The sequence below is a fragment of the Strix uralensis genome, chromosome 4 (genome assembly GCF_047716275.1).
Source record: "Strix uralensis isolate ZFMK-TIS-50842 chromosome 4, bStrUra1, whole genome shotgun sequence".
Classification (NCBI taxonomy): Eukaryota; Metazoa; Chordata; class Aves; order Strigiformes; family Strigidae; genus Strix; species Strix uralensis.
In genome coordinates this window covers 113595924-113616805 of record NC_133975.1, presented here as the reverse complement: position 1 = coordinate 113616805, position 20882 = coordinate 113595924, and the positions used below count along the sequence as shown (strand labels likewise).

The 20882-nt window shown below is 36.6% G+C and overlaps 1 protein-coding gene across 1 annotated transcript in view; it reads right to left on the bottom strand.

The window, feature by feature from the left end:
- The window catches only part of TTC8 (tetratricopeptide repeat domain 8), a 46308-nt gene that overhangs the window by 11652 nt on the left and 13774 nt on the right, over positions 1-20882 (bottom strand). The window contains exons 4-9 of the mRNA XM_074868563.1: positions 16121-16184; positions 15806-15965; positions 14839-14928; positions 11099-11143; positions 4628-4713; positions 1513-1600 (exon numbers count right to left, since the gene is read on the bottom strand). Coding sequence (XP_074724664.1) covers positions 1513-1600; positions 4628-4713; positions 11099-11143; positions 14839-14928; positions 15806-15965; positions 16121-16184 — 533 coding nt within the window. The remainder of the gene's footprint in view (positions 1-1512; positions 1601-4627; positions 4714-11098; positions 11144-14838; positions 14929-15805; positions 15966-16120; positions 16185-20882) is intronic.

Sequence of the window (20882 nt, the reverse complement as noted above, 5' to 3'; positions counted from 1 at the left end):
GCTGTAATCATTAAGTTTTAGATGCTAAATGAAGAACGGTTCCATTTTCTTTTTGGAATCTCTCTTATCTCTGGTAAAAATACCCCATTTCCAGCTCTTCTGGGTCATGAAATACTTTGTAACTTCTCAGCCTTGACTTCTTTAAAGACTCTTTAGTTTTTTAGTTTTGTTTTGGTCTTTTATCTTTTCATAAATTACATTTCAAGGGAGAATCAGCTTTCTGGAAAATATTTTTAAAAACCCAGATAGCTGTTGTAGTAATAAATATAAACAGAAAACTAATTGGTACTGTAGTATTGGTCTATTTGCACAGAACTTGATGCAATCCTATTATTTTTTTAATGGCTGCTTAACTCAAGTCTTATCTTTTCAGTACTGTCAGACTGAGCCATATCTCAGTGCCCTACTCTACTGCCTGTCCACCCACAGTCACTAAATCATGTTGTGCGATGCCTTATACTTGAGCAAGCTGGTCTATGGAGTGGGAGGTGGAAGTTCAAATGCAGCTCCTACTTGAGCTAGTAATGATGTGGGGGGGATGCGTATCTCCCTAACAAATCACTGTTTGTTAATTCAATTACTCTGCCAATTTAATCACTCTGTAGCTCATGTGTTTTGCAGAATGACTCCTGCTGGTGACAGAAATCTAAAATTACAAAGTTCAATTGAGTAAACTAACTCCAACTGCTGTGTTGAAGACAAGTCTCCAGATAGCAATGATGATCACTTAAATACAAAACGTAAATTGATCAAGAAATGTAAAGATAAAGCAAGTATCATAATACGAATATCTGAATTATCCACTAGTAGTGATGATTTTTGGTCAGGCCCGTGACAGCTGGCTTAAAGGGAGCTGATAAAAAGCAACTGATTTAATCTCCTTCTAGGACAAGAGGAAGAAAAATGCAGTTCTAGTTTCTCGTTTCTCACAGGGCACCTTTTCTTGAATGTCTTGGAAAATGTTTAGAATCTGATGTGTACCCTGGTAAACAAGTAATTCTGAGGCTTAGCTGTGCCACTTGTTTTTTTAAAGCTTTTAATGCCTTTATTTTGATGGAACAGTCTCTGTTTCAAGGTCTCCGATTGCTTCCTTTAAGCTCACTTTGTTTTGATTTTGCTTGTGAAACTAGGATTTTGAGCTTCACTCTTCACTTACTGACTTACTGCATTAGTTTCCTAGGAGATAATATATAGCTACATTGTTCTTCATACTAAAACTCCAATAATTCTTTAGCTATATAATCCTCACTGGAGTTTAGAGCAAAGAATACAGTAACATAGGAATTTTAGGGTTTTTTTGTGTGTGTGAAATCTGGAAGCTCCAAAATCTTTTGTAAACTATAGACCTAAATTTCAACTGTTAGCACGTATTGCCTCAGGTCTATATGGAGATCACACACTATTAAAATTAATGGTGTATCAAATTCAATACTCAGTTATTCTGGTGTATGGACTTCTCAGGAATAGTCTGGAATTTCACTTCATTCTTAAACAAGCAAATCTATGACTTACTTTCGCCAAATACAAGACTGTATCAACCATGTCCTGTTGCTTGAGAGCTGACTTAAATTGTTTTTCGGCTTCACGGTATAATCCTAACCTAAAGAGACAATAGATAGATAAAGAAGGTATTTGTTTGTTGGTTTGTTGTTTTTTTAAAAAAAAAACATTAAAAAATGAAGCAGTGCACACTAAACCAAACATGAACAGCTAAAAAGCATACTTTAAGGTCATATATTTGTGTGTTAACAAAACCCATGATGTTAAATATACTAAGGTTACAAAGACAGCCATTCAAAACCAGGAAAAAGGCAAATTCATTAAATTTGGACCCCTTTTGTGCATGCAGCCTTCTGGTGCTAATTGAATAATGATGTACTCATTTTCATAGGACTCCTTCCTGCTCTTTGTACAGAATGGACAGTAGAAAATAAGCAATTAAAGTCATGCCTCAGCCTCTACCCATATGGTTTTGGAGCAGAATTTCCTCATTCATGGCAAAGTTTAGGGATCATCTTAGTCATCTATAAAACACTTTCTCCTGGCCTCATATGGGAAAGGGTGAAACTTCTGTTGCTGATATTAAAAGTCTTTCACTGTGTGTTGAAAACATGCTGTACTGTAAATGGCATCACAGCTTAAGACCATCCAAGCAGATCACTTGGGAGAGGGCAGTATATGGCACATGAACCTCACAGAAGTCTGTTTCATCTCAAAAGCATTTGTTTTGCAGTATTTTGCAGTAATCTATAAATGCTATATAGACTACAAAATTAAGAGGATTGTATCATTTTAACAACAGCAAAAAGGTACACTTTCTCATATGCAAATCGCCTTTTCTTTCCTTCAGCCAAAGAGCACATATACTTGGTGAAGAAACACAAAACACAGCCAGAACAAGCCCAGCAAAACAACAAAACACAGCCAATACAGACATAAGGTAATATTGGATCCTGGAAGTTCATGTGCCTGCTTGGATGCTTTAACCTCTGTAACACTGTTTATAAAAATCCTGAAAGAGATTAATTTACCTATAAGCTCATGTATTGGGTTTGCACAGTAAGGTTTTCGTAGCGGGGGGAGGCTACAGGGGTGGCTTCTGTGAAAAGCTGCTAGAAGCTTCCCCTGTGTCTGATAGAGCTGACCCCAGCCAGCTCCAAGATGGACCCACCGCTGGTCAAGGCCGAGACCATCAGCAACAGTGGTAGTGCCTCTGGGATAACATATCTAAGAAGGGGGAAAAAAAAAAAAAGCCACACTTGTACAACTGCAGTCAAAGAGAAGAGTGAGAATATGGGAGAGAAACAACTGCAGACACCGAGGTCAGTGAAGAAGGAGGGGGAGGAGGTGCTCCAGGTGACAGAGCAGGGATTCCCCTGCAGCCCATGGTGAAGCCCATGGTGAGGCAGGCTGTGCCCCCGCAGCCCATGGAGGTCCACGGTGGAGCAGATCTCCACCTGCAGCCCAGGGAGGACCCCACATTGGAGCAAGGGGATGCCCGAAGGAGGTTGTGACCCCGTGGGAAGCCCACGCTGGAGCAGGTTTTCTGGCAGGACTTGTGACCCCATGGGGGACCCACGTTGGAGTCGTCTGTTTCTGAAGGACTGCAGCCTGTGGAAGGACCCACACTGGAGCATTTCATGAAGAACTGCAGCCCGTGGAAGGACTCATGTTGAAGAAGTTCATGGAGGACTGTCTCTTGTGGTAGGGACCCCACGCTGGAGCAGGGCAAGAGTGTGAGGAGTCCTCCCTCTGAGGAGGAAGGAGCAGCAAAAACAATGGGTGACAAACTGACTGTAAACACCACTCCCCATCCCCCTGCGCTGCTGGGGGGAAGGAGATAGAGAAATCAGGAGCACAGGAAGAAGGGAGAAGTGGGGGGAAGATGTTTTAAGAATTGGTTTTATTTCTCATTATCTTACTTTGGTTTGATTGGTCATAAATTAAACTAATTTTTCCACGTCAAGTCTGTTTTGCCCATGACAGTAACTGCTGAGTGATCTCCCTGTCCTTATCTCGACTCATGAGCCTTTTGTTCTGTCTTCTCTTCCCTGTCCCGCTGAGGAAGGGAGTGATAGAGCAGCTTTGGTGGGCATTTGGCATCCAGCCAGGGGATGCCAGGGTCAACCCACCACAGATCAAAATAAAATAATCCGTCTACTCTTCTAAAGAATATCAAATAAAGCTTAAGGGTAGTGAAGAATTTCATTAGTTTGAGCATCTAAAAAGAAGAAATAGTTTCAAGTCAAGATACAACATGGCATTTTAAAGGGCTAACTGCTTCATACTACCAACATGGCATTTTAAAGGGCTAACTGCTTCATACTACCAGCCTGTTCATACAAGAATTGCTTATAGAATTGTGAAGACTACAGATGAGGCTTCAGTTTTTTAACAACCAGTACAGTATTCATATGTTTTACATTCATGGGACAAACACATTGTAAAGAATGAAAGGGGGAGCTGCCTCAGTACTTGTTTGATTACGGGAAGCAGGGTTGTATCAGGAGGAGTTTTACCTGATTCGATAGAACTAGTTGTTACAATCATAGCTAGATCCTCAGCAACCACTCTAAACTGCCTGCAAGAAGCTCTCCTCCCCACTACTGCCACGAGAGGCATATCGCCGCACAGTGTCGGGGTACCCCTAAGTTATTTGTATGAGATGCTCAGGTACAGAGTGCCAGGCCTCAGGCCTTGGCATCTTTGGAACTGACACTTCTTGGGCAATGTACCTCTGGCAGAAACTGTCTAACATGAATATTTCATTTTTTATTATTTCATCAATCTGAAGCCCTCACTGACAGTTAAATTTCTCAAGCTAATATTGTAATATTGATTTTGTGTGGTCTGTTTTAACAATGGTTCTTTGCATTTATTTACTGACTTTTCAATGACTTTGAAACATTACAAAGGTGAAGATGCAATAATTCAGTCACTTAAAGGTACTCAATGTTGATGTCTTTACCTCAAGCACTTGAATCTCCTTGTATATTAAAGGAGTTTTAACTCTCCAACTAAATACTTACTGAACTATTTCTCAGTGTTCAGCATTGTGCAATACACCCAGCAGTTCAGGTCCTGCACTCATACTCACTGATCACAGAAGAAATGAACAATGGCTTACCTATAGTAGCACTTCCCAATTTGGACTTTCCACCACCAGTCCTTGAATTGTGCATGCTCAGTGGCAAGGGCTGCCAAATCTAGAGCCTTTGAAAACAAATCCATCATCTTAACATTAATGCCTTCAATGTTTACACAAAGAAAAAGAACACAAAGTGAACAGTGTAAAGATTTTTGTAAAGAGAAAATTTTGAACCTGGTCCTGGTAAACTTCAGGTGGGGGCACTGCTTTATGTTTACTATTTTTATAGCTTAGTGCATAAAGTAGCTGAAAGGATAATTTGTCCCTATAACAACAAGTAATCCAAATAACTTCTAGTAATTCAAAGAGAAAATATAAAATAATTTGATCAGACTCCTGAAGTGCTGCTTCAAAATATTTAGAATACTTGTGTAAGCTGACACACTTTTTTCAAGCTTCCCATCCTTGTTCACTAAAAGTTTTTAAAAACAAGTAAAAAGATACTAAAATAAAGAAATCAGTTCAGTCAGTTTGAAATACTGCAGAAATTGTAATCTCATTGCTAATAACAGGCTGCCTCCACTTCTGCGAACTCTCAGATGTATACAGTAAGAAATACTTCTTTCTTTAAAAAGTCTATGATGTAAATAATTATTTTACTACAGATAGGAAAAATAGATAAATATTCTAAGAAATAGCTATTGAACAGGGTGGAAGTCTAAATCTTTTATCTGGTATATTGGAAAAGTGGTATGCTAATCAATGTGCTACCATCAGCCACCACAGACAGAATGTATGGCTTTTCATGTTTTAGCTATTATTTCATCATTTCTGTTAAAACAAATGGATATGTGTTCTGCACCAAAACCTACCAAAGAAGCAATTGTTAGGGCTCCTTTTTTTTCAAATTCCACTTTGTCCCAGAACATATCAAAGACATGATATGTTTGTTACTTATATTTCAGGGATATCATCAGAAATAGTCTAGAAAGCTTTAACACAGTATTTTTATAACAAAGAACTGACCCTTTGGGGTTTTTTTGCAAACCACAGAAATCAGAAAGTAGCTATTAAGAACATATGGAAAAGTTCTGTGCACCAGACACTCAGTAGCAGAGGAACCAATAATCTGCAGGAAAAAAATAAATCTGAATACTTGAAATACTAGAATGAGCCTAATTTAGTGACATCTACCTCTGGGTTTGATTCCTGTTCTTCCTGCTAGCAAAATGAGGCTGCAAGTAATCAACAGGTGTAGATTTGACATAGCACAGCAAAGTCAGTGGACCTAATGAGAACTTGTCAAAGTTGCTCTCTTTTGGCTGTGTGAGAAAGAGTAATTTGTTTTCTGTAGCAATTCAGGCTAAGGAGTTGGTTGCATTGATGCTGACCTCAAAGAGAAAGGGACAGTTGTCATTCCCCGCCTCTGTGACAGGAGAGGGAAAATTGAGGAAAGCTTACAACTCTGAAGTCACTATTTCTTCCAGTTACATGGAATCCTTGAAGACCTCGGATGGCAGCTCTTATCTTGGTTGATAATCTTAATGGCTTTGCAAATTGCACAACAGGGCCTCTGGACCTACAGCTATAATGGGGAAGATGCTTGCTTCAAGACAGAAATTACCAGTTTCCCTTCCAGACAAATACTTTCTTTCGTCTAAAGGTATATAAGCAATTTTGTCCCAGTACTGGGAAAATCTGGGAAAGTAGTTGATGTTAAAACATCAGTTACTTTTGCTGCATTTACAAATGTATAAACAAATGTGTCAAATACCACACCTGCTTCTAATGCAGTGTGAGGGGCCACTTAAAATGAGTAAGGAGCATACTGCAAATAACGTGCTTTGAAAAGCTTTCCTTAGAGTGCTCTGATGACAAATATTCAAGGAGAAGGACTGAATTTCAAAAAACAATCCCTTCTGTAGCTACACATTCAGCTTTCTTTCTGGCACCCTAATTATTTCTGATAACTATTTTATGCAAGGCTAACAATTCTAGCTGCTATTGGAAAGTGGGAACTAAGACTGCTTCAGGCTTAGTAGAACTAACATCAGCAGTTTATCTGTTGGTGCAGATCCTGAACTCTTACTGGGATCTTATTACTAACATCAAGAAACAAAGCATGACTTCATTTTGAAGTTAGTTTCTGAAATTAAGTCCTGTTTTTATACCTTCCTATCAAGGAAGTAGGAAAGGAATAGGAAAATCCTGTTTCTCATACTTCACAAGCAATTACAAAAACTTTAATCTAAAAATGCTACAAATGTTACCAATATTTCTAAACAGTGTTTGCCTGAAAAGGCTTTGTGCATATCAATGTCAGCTTTTTGTATGTTAGTAGTCAGACTTTCTACTGGTATTACAAAATCTGTTGACAATGCGGCCTTTGAAATGTTAGTAAATGGGTTAAAATAAACTTTTAAAAGTCAAAGCCTGCACCTTGCCATATCAATACCACCTGCTAGCATATTTCAATTTCAGTTTGCTGCAAACTTTTTTTTTTAATTGCACAGTTTAGTACAAATCAATGTTCAATCTGCACAGCATGTTAATTTAAAACCAATCTATAATAGCCTGTGTTATGCCTGTCCTGCACTCCTGTGCATTGCTGAATGTTGGTGCTGTTGTATTAATAGCTAGAAAGGAAAAATAGCATGGATTGTGGATTGGCAGATCCTGGTATGTCCTTTTAAGGATTTTTGCTTCTAATGTACATATTAGAAAAAAACCCACACTGATTGTCCCAAAAGTTTTAATAAACTTTAAGGTATAAGTCATCATCTGGAAATGCTGGTTAGCTGAAATTTTGCTCTATAGAGCACTTAGCATAGTTACCCATGTATGTAGGAGTTCATTTCAGTAACAGTCTCAGCCCTGGGAAGCCTTCCAGAACAAATTTATTTTACTCTCAGTTCTTATATTTGTGCAAATAAAAATAATAAAACCCCCTAACACTTAGTGGGTTTTCTGGTTAAAAAAAAAAAGAAAAAAAGTTTTTCTTAAAGAATGAATCAGAGCTGGTTCTAAATGAAGAATGTAGATTCTTTAATTGTAACTGTATTTACCATGATTCTGAGATTCATTTTTTTAGCATTACTTTCTGTAGCTAAACTGTATTATAACTAAGACTTCCAAATTGTCTACCAGTTGTAACACAGTATAAAACAGTTTGTAGGGTTCTGCTAATTTACTATTGTATTACAAAATTAAGTTGGTAAATGTACATTTGTTTGAAACTTAGTAATTTCATACATAGTATTGTATGCACCAAGAAATTGGATAGAGGAAACGATAGCAAGTGTCTGCTGCTTCCTTCACGTGCTGTTGAATGGCAGTAATTCTTCAAGTAGCAATTATTGATTAAAGTCTTATTTATAGACAGATCAACACAGAATAGCCTATAAGATAGCTGAGTAAATGACATTAGCCATAGTCAATTTAACATAATTTCATTTGGTGAATGTCTTTGGATTTCTACAGTTTGTAAATCTAACATAATTCCATTATAAATAGATTTCTATCAGAGAGTATAACTTCAGAGTATTAGGAAGAACTAAGTATCAGAAGTCATGATTTCTGGCCCCAAGTATATATTGTGCACTCATTTTTTTTTTTTCCTCAGGACAAAGTGTCTTGTCATCATTATCCACCTGTGAATAATGGCAGAGTAGGATGTCATCGTCTACTGATGAAAAAACTATTTCTGGACAAGTCTTTTAAACTGCCCTGCTCTTACAGCATTTAGCTCATAAAATGGCTTTTAGAAATAGCTCAAGGGGTACAGAGTCAGTTATTAAGTATATGTGTTCAAAAGAAAACAAATCAAGAACAATAATGGATAGGGTAATAGTAAGTGTTTAATTTTTTGTCAATAAGATTAAAGACTTTTGAATACATTTTCAAGTGCTGAAAAAGCTCAGTGCTTCCCTCTTCTTCTTGCATCCCCATGTTTCTGATAACTGATAGATTACAGATATATTTACTTTTAATTTGAACCCAGTTCCTAGCATTATTTGTCCAGTCAAATGCACACTGATTAATGGTATTTCTCAACTGAAATTACTGAAGCTTTTTTTTTCTTTCTATATACTGGCTGAATACTAAACAGAAGATAAATAATAAAACTGCCTTTGCTTCTTAAATAATAATGCAGCTGAGAACAGTACAGACTGTTCTAGATCACAGTGACAAAGGAAGGACATTGTCACTGCTACTTTTGTGTTTTATTTGCAAAACTGCAGGAACTGGTCTTCCAACTCTACCCATGCAGAAAGTCCACAAATAGAGGCTTTTCAGCCTATACAGTCACAAACTTAAGCCAATTTCCCAGGCTTCCAAGCCTTTCATGCTCTTTCATCTCATCTCATGCAGAAAAGTGTTTTGTTTTGTTTTTTATTTTAAGAATGTGCAACATCACACAGTAGCAGGTAATACAAAGATGCAAGAGATGTCAGTGAATGTTCTAACGGATGATCAAGCAAGATGCAGATCAATTTTTAAATAGTTAACATATGTGCTGTTTCTCTGCTGAATCCTAAGTGACCAAATTCTTGTCAGGAAGAATCAAGACAATGAATCAGTGAAATGCCATTGGTAGAACAGGTGAATAAACAGTGATGCAGCAGAAGTTAAAGTATTTCTTTTTTTTGTTCAAGAAAAATTAATGCAGATGAGGTTCAAAAGGAAGGGAGGATGGTTTGAAGAACAGGATTATATTGAAAATGGTGTAGAAAGTGCAGAAGAAAAGAGGAATGAAAGCAAATGACAGAAAGCAGACTGAACAGTTAAATAAACCTCTCTTCAGATATACACATTACATTATAAAGGCACCTTGTATTGTGAAGTGTGACACAATTTTTCTTCCTGTAAGATGCTATCATTAACCAAATATGTTGATCTCCCTCTCATTACACAATAAACAGTGGTGACTAAGCTGACACTTCTTTGCTTATGGATATTTATTCAAATGTCTAGAGTGCCTAAAAAAACATAGGCAAAACTTTTCCTGCAAGACAGTGATTTTGGATGCTCAGCAAGGATTTCAAAATACATGCAGTACAGTGTAAAACATCTTACAATTTTTTTTCTGAAGAGCCTGGAAAATTCCTTGCATTATATGAAATTATCTGTTTAGCCTAGAGATCCTACATGTCCTTAAAGTGTAGGTCACAGGCACATGTGGCATCTTATCAAGTGACTTTCATTCTTAGTGAACCCAGTTCTCAGGAACAAGCAATATAAATTTTAATTATTAGTAGCATAAAGCCCAGGCACTTTCTTCATATTCGGTATCAGAACATGTAAATGTTAATTGCTACTTCTCTCTGACATTTCTGACACTTGCACTACTGTTTCAACCATATTTTGGATTAACAGTGCCTTGCAATTCAATCCTCTTAAAAGAATGCTATGCAATAAATTCACAGTGTACAACTATAATCATCTGATACTAGATTAAAAAGCTTCACATAGCAGTAAATTTGGAAATGGTTCTGATCTATGTCAACAGCAACAAAATTTTTTTTTTGTGTTATTGATTAACTGGAGAGTTTAACTTCAGATCTAATCACACAGCAGTCATCAGTATTGCAGAAAATTCAGTAACTGTTTAGTCAGCTACGCGTTATTTACGAAAACAGTTCTTTCAAAGAAACTTCAAGCAGAAATTTTGATTCTGTTTCAACTGAGTACATATATCTAACATAGTAATGAAATATTTTGACACTTTATTCATTGAAAAAATTAATTATTTCCCTGGGTGAACTGCCAAAAAAGTTCTGCAACCTTTATCTATTTCTGCATGTTTAAACAATATGTACCCAAAGCTGATCTTAGCCATTCAGTGCAGTAACATATGAAGAATCACAGAAGAAAAACTTTGGATAGGGTAAGGGGGAACTGTATAATTAAGAAAACTTTTGGAGAATAAAAGTTATAGACAGTGATATCAACAATATAATCTTTCTCTTGAGGCCACAAAACACCTCAGCACTATGGAATCAGATTTCCAGAAAAAGTGACCAAAGTCCTATTGATATTTTATTTTTCTGCAGTTTCACCAAATACCCTTCCTTTCTATTAACCCAAATGCATAAACAATCATCTCAGTAATTTAAAATGTCAAATGATGTTCAATTCAATCAATAACTATTTTGTCAGATATTTTCACCTTTTTCTGTTAACGGACAGTCTTCTGTAACTCATTGCTTACTCTCATTACGAAATCATTAAATACAGGGATCTTATCATGTTGATAGATGAGGGAACTAGTTTTAAGTGTTAGAATGTTTTGCTTCTCCAAAAAGAGAGCAATCTGTACGTTGGTATTTGCAAGTTATCATCCCTGATTATCAGCCCTGTAAGAAAGGATTTCTCTCTCTTAAACAACTTCTAATGCTTCACTTCTGTACTCAGATGTGATGTACTACTTGGATCCTTAGTTTAGCAGAATACCAACAGAAATAACTGAATGATACTTCATAAAAACTGAAAATGAAACATATTACTCACATTTTTAACGTCATTTTCGTGGTGAAAAATATACTCAAACAATGCCTGTCAGAGGAATATTTAAAACATTGTCATATTAGAAGATAAAAATTGATAATATTATTTTAGAGGAATACAGAATCTTGATTATGTTAGGCAGAAATTAATTATTTGTGAAAGCAATCATATTCACACATCACAGTTGCTGACATTTACATTTAATTAAAGACTTGAATAGACAAAAACTATAGGTGTGCTACACTGCCATTACAGGAAAGCATTTTAATTTTCAATTTGTTGCAAGAGATTAGTGGAATTGTCTCTTATCTTTGATCCTTAAATCACTTTGATAAAAAAAAAGGCAGCTATAATTTGAAAGCGAATATAGATTTATTTGAAAACCTGGTACCATTTTCATGTCTTTTTACCTGTAAAATCAATGAGTGATCTAACAAAGACTTTTTGCAATGTATAGTTATGTGCTTATGTAGTGCAAAATCTACTTAAATCAAGCATAGGTTATTAAGAATGTAAACTGAGTAAATTTTGCCTTAGGGAAAAATAAATTCTAAACCCTACAGAATTTTGGGATCTGTAAAGGAAAAACTTTTTTATTTGTAAATGATAAATGCTAACAATACTGAGTTTCTGAAACTCAAACACACCATCATAATATCAAAGCTTAAAGAAGTTGCATGCATCAGCTGTGCTGTGGTAACTGCTCATAAGCCCCCAACAATTGCACCGCAATGTAACTGCCTCTTTGTTTACTCTTGTATAAAGCTATGCAAGTCATACTACCTTGTAGCTGTTCTGCACTAGAATACAGAAGAGTATATAACAGGTAACGGGGGTGACATTTTAAGTGAATAAAATGATATTGAAAGAGACTAGGTAATTAAATGGAGACTTGTAGCCTCTACTCCCAGACATGTAGTATGGGTGCTAGTAACACCCAGGTTCAGCTGAGTTGAACCTTGATCTTTTTCTGCACCCAAATCCCAGGTCTTAATTGCATTGAAAGAACAGAACGTTTTTCTAAAATCTAATTATTTGTTAAAAAAAATTAAAAGAAAATATTGTCCCATGAGGAAAGATATAAAAGAACAAGACAGCAGTCTTCTAAGGGCTTCCATGACTCTTCTGCCAGCTTTTCTTAGATAAAATTCTTAAAATATTTACCTTAAGGAAACTACAGAATTACTAATGAATTGTCATGTCTGGTGAGGAAAGTAAACAACAACCTACTTGTCTTCTACTTTTGCTCAGAAAAGACTCTGAACAGATGATTAAAAGACATTAAAGAAGTATAAATAAAACCACATTTATAGGGAGATTAGAATAGGTGGATAACAAAACAATAGAAAATAAAGTAGTGGAACATTTCATCCTCTAGTTCAATAACAGGGAAGCATTCAGTAAAAGTGAGTAAATATAAAGTGATAAAAAAAAAATGTTCTCTTGCATGGCTGGCACAAGGAATTTACTGCTGTTATCTACAGGTTCTGACCTTCATAAGGATTTAAATAACTGAACATTCCCTTGGATAAAAAATATCTAGAGTTATCTTAAGAATTCTATTAAAAATCCACAAGATAAGAGAGATAAAACTTCCTGTTTCATACCATAAACCGGTTGCTCACTGAGATTTACCAGAGGCTCTCTCTGGCGACAGGTGGTACCTCACATGTCTACTGTGGGGTTTCCTGCAATAGTCCTTAACATGGCTGATGCTAGTCAGAGGTAAGCCACATTCCTGTAGTCATGCAATGAAAAGATAATCTAACTTAAAAAAAGATGTGATGACTATACTTTGCAAACACATAGGGAAGAAGTACATAGGAGGAGTATGTACCAATATGAGTATACAGGCTAATCATGTGAATTTAATAGTTGCAAGATTTATCATCTTTTTGCACCTGGGAGAGGTAACAGCTCAGAGTTTCAATGATTCTTAACACAGAGTGCAGTCTGAAATCTCACCTCCTGCTTTGGCTTCAGCCTTAATGCTGTCTTGTTTTAAAAAAGTTATAAATCCATGTAGCTCCAAATTTAAACTTAGATCTTACATTCTGTGTGAAATGTTAATGTCAGAATGTATTAGCTTCATAATACTGACAAGTACACTTGTTGCCTATGTATGTTTCTATGACTGTTGCTTTACATTTTTTGGCTTAAGCCTCTTCTTATATGAAAGTGAAGGAAGACAGAGCTATCCCATTGTCCCAAACAATGCTAATTAGAAACCAGAATTGCTAAAGAAACATTTCTCATTCCTGAGAGCTACTGTTGAGAATAAATATTTCATCTAAAGCTAACCTAACTACTTAAATAGTATATAGAGTTACCAAACACAACTAAAAGCTAGCTGTCTTCAAGCAGAAGAACTAAGCCTAGTTTCTTATGGATGCATCCTGTGTTTCTTAATCCTTCCCAGGTTTCTTACATTCTCCCTGTTGTACAGACTTTGATGGATTTAGAACAATATGTGTGCTGGCTGATTGCCGGCAAGGACATAATTGGACAAAAGGCCTGCAGTTTTTTTCAGAACTGATAAAGAACTGACTCATAACTGCCCTCAGATGATAGTTTGGAAGTCTTTCATTATCTCTCCAGACTAGAACTTACTATACTTGGTATTTATTCTTCTGCCTAGCTTGGTTAAGAGGCCAAGGGACAGAGATGTAAGGAGAGGGTGAAGAACACAGCGCAATCACACAAAATTTATTTCCTTTGAAAACCACATTGAAAAGCAATGCTCTACATCAGTCTAGATCAGGTTTTGAAAAGCAAAGGAATTTTCTAATTGTTTATGAAAAATTATTAAGTGCACTTTCGGACTGGAGGAGCTAATTTCCACCAGCAGATTATTAGGTACTGCTAGTCTTCTAAAAGGGTTCACCACTATGTTTCTCAAAGTAGACTGAATACATACAGGTTCTTGCAACTCTAGGCTGCTAGCCAAATATAGCTCCTGAGTGTCTGATAGTCATTTGATACCTTGTGCAAAATGAGCTGTTGGTCTCAGCCCAACAGTTGTTTTTTGTGAACAAAGTATGCACAGAAAACATCTTCATCTATACAACTAACTGGTTGTTAGAAAGCAGAAAGATTCAACTGGAAGGCCACAGAGTGATAAATCATTACACAATTTTTAGGTCCGTTCCACTCACAGCTGAAACCTGTAAATTGGGCAGATAAGCTGGATAAACCTGTTCTATTGGCAGATAGTCTGTTTCAGTGGTTGTCAATCATAAGATCTTAACAGAATATGAAGAAGAATTCTGAAGAAAAAGATTAAATCTTTTTATATAAAAAGTGTGAACTCATGCCATAAAATCTACGGGAAAAATACAAACCATTTGAACATTTTTTAGGACAGGATTGCCATCTATTCACACACAGAACCGCATTTCCAGACACTAAGAAGTATGTTGCTGGGTTTTGCCTCCTGGCTTTTTTTTTTTTAGTTGCCCTTCACCACTCCTATATGCACAGTTCAAAGTTATTTACCAATGGAATATTTTATTCTATACAAACATTTTTCCTAGGTTATACTTTCAACACAGTCTCTTCAGAAATATTTTCAATTTCAAGTCTAGTAACCAACCACTGTCAAAAGTTAAGTAACACACTTTGTTTCTGAACTTTACAACACAGTTCATCATTGTTTGTATCCCCAATCCCATGTACAGTTACATTAGAATGATCCCAGAAAGCAAGAAAAAGATATCATAACATTAACCAAAATAGTTACATACCTTTGCCAGTTTGGGTTTTTGAGCATATTTTGCTAAATTCAGTCGAGACAGATTTATGAAAGGGCCATCTGGATTTGTTAGCATTGAAGCCTGAAGGGGAAAAAGAAGGTTTTAAGTGGGAAGATCCCCTACACTTTCCCTGAAAATTTTCAAAATATTAGTAGTATACAAAAAACCCAAACCCAAACCAAACAAAGCATTTGTAGATGTATTGCTCTACTGTGCAGTACAGACTCCTCTTACTGAATTGAATCTTTTCTGAAAGCCAGGAATTTGTCCTACTCCCATACAGTTCCTGAAAGAGATGGTATGAATTACCTTCTGGAACTACCTTTTTCTTCCCTCTCTCCACTATTTCCATAATGTGCCTAAGCATGTATCTTGGACTAACTGTCAGATGGACTGAAGATAGTTGGGATACATAACCGAAAAGTCTTCAAGAAAGATTTAGGAAGATCAGTTCATACCTGCGATAGTGAGAAGATACCACATTTTGCCATTAATGTGATATTAATCTGTATTACATATTCGTGCCAGTTGCAGTTTATTAATTTTGGCAATAGGACAGGATAAAACTAGTATAGTTTATTTTCACATTGAGATTAGTAATTGTTTTGTCATAAACTGAAAAACTTGGAGAAGGTTTTAACATACTTATGGTGAATTTATATCATAGTCTTTTCATGGCCTCAGTGAATGAGTCTCACAGAACTTGTGAATTTGGAATTTATGTGAATTTTTGTGAACTTGTGAATTTATGTATATTTTTTAAATAAACAGATTAGCAAACTAACAAAAAGTAACATTTTCAAACTCTACTTTGAAAACAGTTTAAACAAAAAATTAAAAATGCTCACCTCCTTCAAACTTGAGTTTAGATGCAGCTTTTAAGTCAACTACAATGTCACTGTACCAGACACTATGACCAAGAAAGCCATCATTCTGAGAACAGAGTCAAACAACTTACCGTTCCTAGCCTGACGTATCTCCCAGAAGCACTAGTAATTGGACGAGCTGTGAGAGCTGTTCGAGGTGTTTTTATAGCCTGTTCCACAGTACTTGGCCGTCCACTTTGTGTGCTGGGTCTCACAAATCCTGTAATAGGCCTTCCTGATTGAGTTACTGGCCTGAGGATGTTAAGCACATTATCCTTATGTTGAGTGGTATTTATCGATAGAGAATTTAAACACTTATATCTACAACATTTCATTTTCAGAAGTTAAATTTAGGATTTACTCATTTGTAACTAGTCACATTTTAAAAAAAATAAACAATCACATACCTAACAGCTGGGCTGGGACCTCCACCTTGGCTAGTTCCAGGGAGTTTCAAAGATGTTCCTGGTCCTATAAAATAAGAGTATTTCTCCCTTCACATCGTGATACTATACTCTTGTCCAGAGGACTTCAAAAAATGATTGTGTCTTACAATAAACTGTAAATTTCTTTGTTCAAACTGAGAGGACATAGCACTAGGCAAAGACGACAAAAACAAATATTGCACTGTACTACTGATAAACTGTCAGACTGTTGCAAGAAACCTGCCACAATGAACACGGTTTTCTCACTTTTACCCTTCCCATTTGCTCCCCCATCACACCTGGAGGGAGTGAGCGAGCAGCTGTGTGGGGTTTAGCTGCCTATCGGGGTTAACCCACAACAATTCTCAAGAACATCTTAGGAGCAATAGATAGAATTGAAGTAAGAAAGGTTACTGGAACAATGAGATCATGCTAATTTGAAATGGTATATTTTCTATCTGGGACTAAAATAGGACCGAGGCTACAGGTCAGATGGAGAATGGTATCTCATGTCATTGGACCCACAGTGGACCCCCACCCACAATTTAGGGCACATTAAAGTTCTAGCTCACCCATATCCAAAGGTCATCAATGAAAATACTAAATTGACTTGAGCCCAGGTGAACAGATGACAGGTCACCCTTTTCACATATTTCTGTTTTGACAGTGGATCATTAACAATTACGAGTTCCTGCATGTAGATTTTCCATCACCTTCACCGACACTTGATTATAGTCAGTTCTTCTAACCTCCTAAGTGAATGTCTAAGAGATAGTTTTAAAAACTTAGTTAAAAGCAAGATATGACATCTATACCTTCTGGTCTGTTCACTGCTTGTTACCACGTACAGAAAGAAATGAGATTTAAGTTGACACAGCCAGTTCTTGACAAATTACTGTTACTCATCTACTTACTTTCTAGATACTTATGAACTGCTTTTATTTCAAAAGTTTCCAAGAACTGAAGTTAAACTGATAGGTAGCTAGTTTCCTTCCCTCTTTTTTCCCTGCAAGATAAACCCCAATTTTTCCCTTTTTCAGTCTTCTCTCCCACCCTCAAGCTGTAATCACCTCTGACATACTACCAGTCCATTGTTTAAGCAAGTTTAGAAGACTTGTTCAAATCAGTAACTTCTAACTCAATCTAAATACCTTCTAGCCTTTTTAATCCATGCTGATACCAAGCACCTCTGACTTCAATACTGTAGTAGCCACCTGTCTACAGCTGTATTTAAAGTTAAAGAATATAAAAAAGGTATTAACCACTATCACCTTGGTAAAACCAAATAAATAGGTAATGTTAGAATAAGGACCAAAACTCGGATTTCTTTCTCTTCTGGCTGGCTGCATTTAAGATCTCTGTTGCTTACTTGCTCTTTATAGTCCTGTGAATCTTGATTTTTTTACTCCACAACAGAGTGTTCAGTCTACCCAGCAGAGTTTCTAACACGGTGTGGTGGTTTAGCCCCTGCCGGGGTCTGAGACCACGCGGCCGCTGCCCCTCCCCCACAAAGGGAGTGAAATACAAAGCCCCAAGACTGAAATAAGGGAAGGTTTAATACAACAGTGCAATAGCAACACAACCAACAACAACAATAACAATAACAGTAATAGTGATAGCAGTGAACAGAGCAAAATAGCTACCAAATACAGCAGTTTGAAGCACGATGTACAAAACCACGAGTGCACCGCGCTCCGCGCCAGGAAAATGTGACCTGCCAGGATGTGACGTCCGCATGGTATCTGAATAACCCGGCTAGAGCTCCCCCCCACTGCTGGGGAAACTTAACCCTATCCTGGTCAAACCAGGACACACGGTAACTAGGGCACTCTTCTGAGAAATGGAGAAACTTGCTTTCAACTTTTCAGGCTAGCAGACAATGAACTAGTCTTCTACTTTCTGAGCCTGTTTTTTAACTATTGCAATAATATAAAAAAGGTAGGAGCATTAAAATCCCTTTTCCAGTTATGTTTTTTAATAACTATGATTTTTTTTGTGCTTTTGGTGTACTGGGAGGATGCTTAGAGGATTTAGTTCCCTTGATCTCACCCCAGGCAACTCAGTCCTTACACTGAGAATCCCAACTGAACTAGCTATGAATAGGCATCAAGAGGCCACAGCAGTGCATATGGTCACTAACAGCAACAAAATTTAAAAGCGTAATTTCAACACTTAGTGATGACTGCAGTTGACTCCTTTAACTCCCTAGTTAATGAAATAGCTGTGATTACCCATAATGCCAATTAGTATGAGCTTCTGAAAAATATGTTGTCAAGGTAGCACTTTTAAACAAGATTACAACCTTAGCTGATAAAATGAATAGTGTTAAGAATCCAAAGGTAACATACTGGGAATTTTCTGTAAAATGATGCTATAGAAAATTTTTGTTAATAAACAAGACTGATGGAAAATTAACAGCAAAATTATAAAAATCTAAAAAGTGGTGGAAGACAGATTTCATTATATATGTGTGAAGAGAAACCACAGAAAAGTAGTTGTTTCCAGTGGTCCCTATACAATTTAGTAATTAATTAATAATGCAAGACACAGAGCAAAATCATTATTAAGATAGTTTAATCTGGAAACTAAGATAAGGACAGATGCAAAATTGAAATGGACATGTAACTGATGAAAAAGGATTTGAACTGCTGAGTAAGCAAAGTACAAACAATACCAGTCATAATAAGGAAAGTATGACTACACATTTTTAAGTTTGTAAGCTATAATTATAGTGGGGGAGGATATCCTGAAAGATTTGCCACAGTAAAAGACCCTTAGTCAAGACCATGTATGGTTAACACATTTTAACAGCAAAGGAAAAAGCCCACAGTCAACAAGCACCCATATTCATTAAATTGTGTAAAATTGGAAGTGATCACAGAATCACAGAATGGTTGAGGTTAGAAGGGATCTCTGGAGATCATCTGGTCCAACCAGGCTCAAGTAGAGCCAGTTGCCCAGGGTGCTGTCTAGACAGTTTCTGAGTATCTCCAAGGAAGGAAACTCCACACCCTACCTGGGCAACCTGTATCAGTGCTCAGTCACCCTCACAGTAAAAAAGTGTTTCTTGATGTTCATACATCATGTTTCTTGATGCCTCCTGTGTTTCAGCTTGTGCCCATTGCCTCTGGTCCTGTCACTGGGCACCACTGCAAAGCCTGTCTCCATCCTCTTTGTACTTTCCCTAGTGATACCTGTGCTTACTTTTTAGATAAAAGTGTAACAGAAAAAAACTTCAGATGTATAAAGAAAGTAAAATCAAGCTGTAAAGAAAAATGTATTTTCAATGTGTCAGTGGACTTGTCTGGTTTGGTGACTACAACTGAAAAAGCACGCAGATTAATTGGAAAGGATTAAGAGTTTCAAGACTCAACTCAAAAATTAAAAGATATACCTCAAGAAGAAGACTGTTTAGCTGATCAAAGGTCACTGGATAATTTAATGACAGTTTTAACTATTTACTCTGGAAATATACCTTTGAAAATAAAGTCTTCATATCGGGCAACAATGTACACAAAGTAGCAACAGCTGGATCTACAGTTGATAATTCACACTAAAGATATGGCACATGCTGATAAAAGCTAGCAAATTTAATAATTTACTAAAGACTGCAGGGGGGTCTTTCTCTCTGGAAAGTTTTTATACTTTCTGAAAAACTATATACTAGCTCAGGCACATCTAGTAGATTTGAAGCACAAATAACAAAGTCTTATCTCAGTGACTCAGGAGTGCAGGCTACACTATCATAATGATTTTCTTTGGCTTTGAAATCTGTGACGCACTATCCAGAAAGTCACCATTTTTCAGTTTAAATATAGTAAGAATGTATTTTTCCAGAATACCTTATTTCTCAATAATATTCATCAAATTATTTTTCTTGGCAGATGGTCTCTACCACAGGGGGCATAAAATCAAATAAAAGTCTAAATTATATTAGTATGCTGTTTTAACACAGATACATGTAATTAGATTATCATAATGCATAACCACAACTTGAGTACTGCTTGGCTGTTTATATGTGATCAAGCATGTAATGACCATTTTAAAAAATGTAATCAGATAGATATGCAATTGCCTACTCCTACCCAGATGAAAAAAAGCTTTTAATGCTTCAGATATTAGTTCTGGTCTATGTTCAGTTCTTCCCTTGAATTCCTTGACATAGTAGGTGGTTGAGAGCCACATCTAATAAGGTGCATAAAAATTCCCACGTGGACTGCACTAAAGAAACAGAGAAAAACAGAAATAATGCCAAAAGTAGTGGAAGACTACTAATTACTGCCCCCTTAGAAGGGAACTGAGGAAGCTGAAAAGAGCTGCATACAAGAAACAATGACAGGGCAGAAGAACTGTCCTGGGAAGGAAGAGAGGAAAAAGTAAAGAAAAGCAGAAGAGAGAAGATCAGTACAGAAAATGTTTGGGGAAATGATACAAAAAGGTGATGTCAGATTTGGCCAGACTGTTGCTGACAGTACAGGCATATGGATGAGATTCACAGTACATCAAGGGGATATATTTTTTGCTAGTTTCCCACAGTGCCTAAAGAAGCCAGAAAGGAGTAAAAGAAATCAGTGCACTGATGGAAAAGAGCTAGTGAGTACAGAGATGTAGAGGAAAAGCTGACAAACCACTACTTGTCTGAAGCCCTATCTGACACGTCTAAGCTCTACATCAAGATCATGTGATGTAACTCAACATTGCCATACAACCATAAAACAATCTAAAACTCTTCTTGTAGCAATAG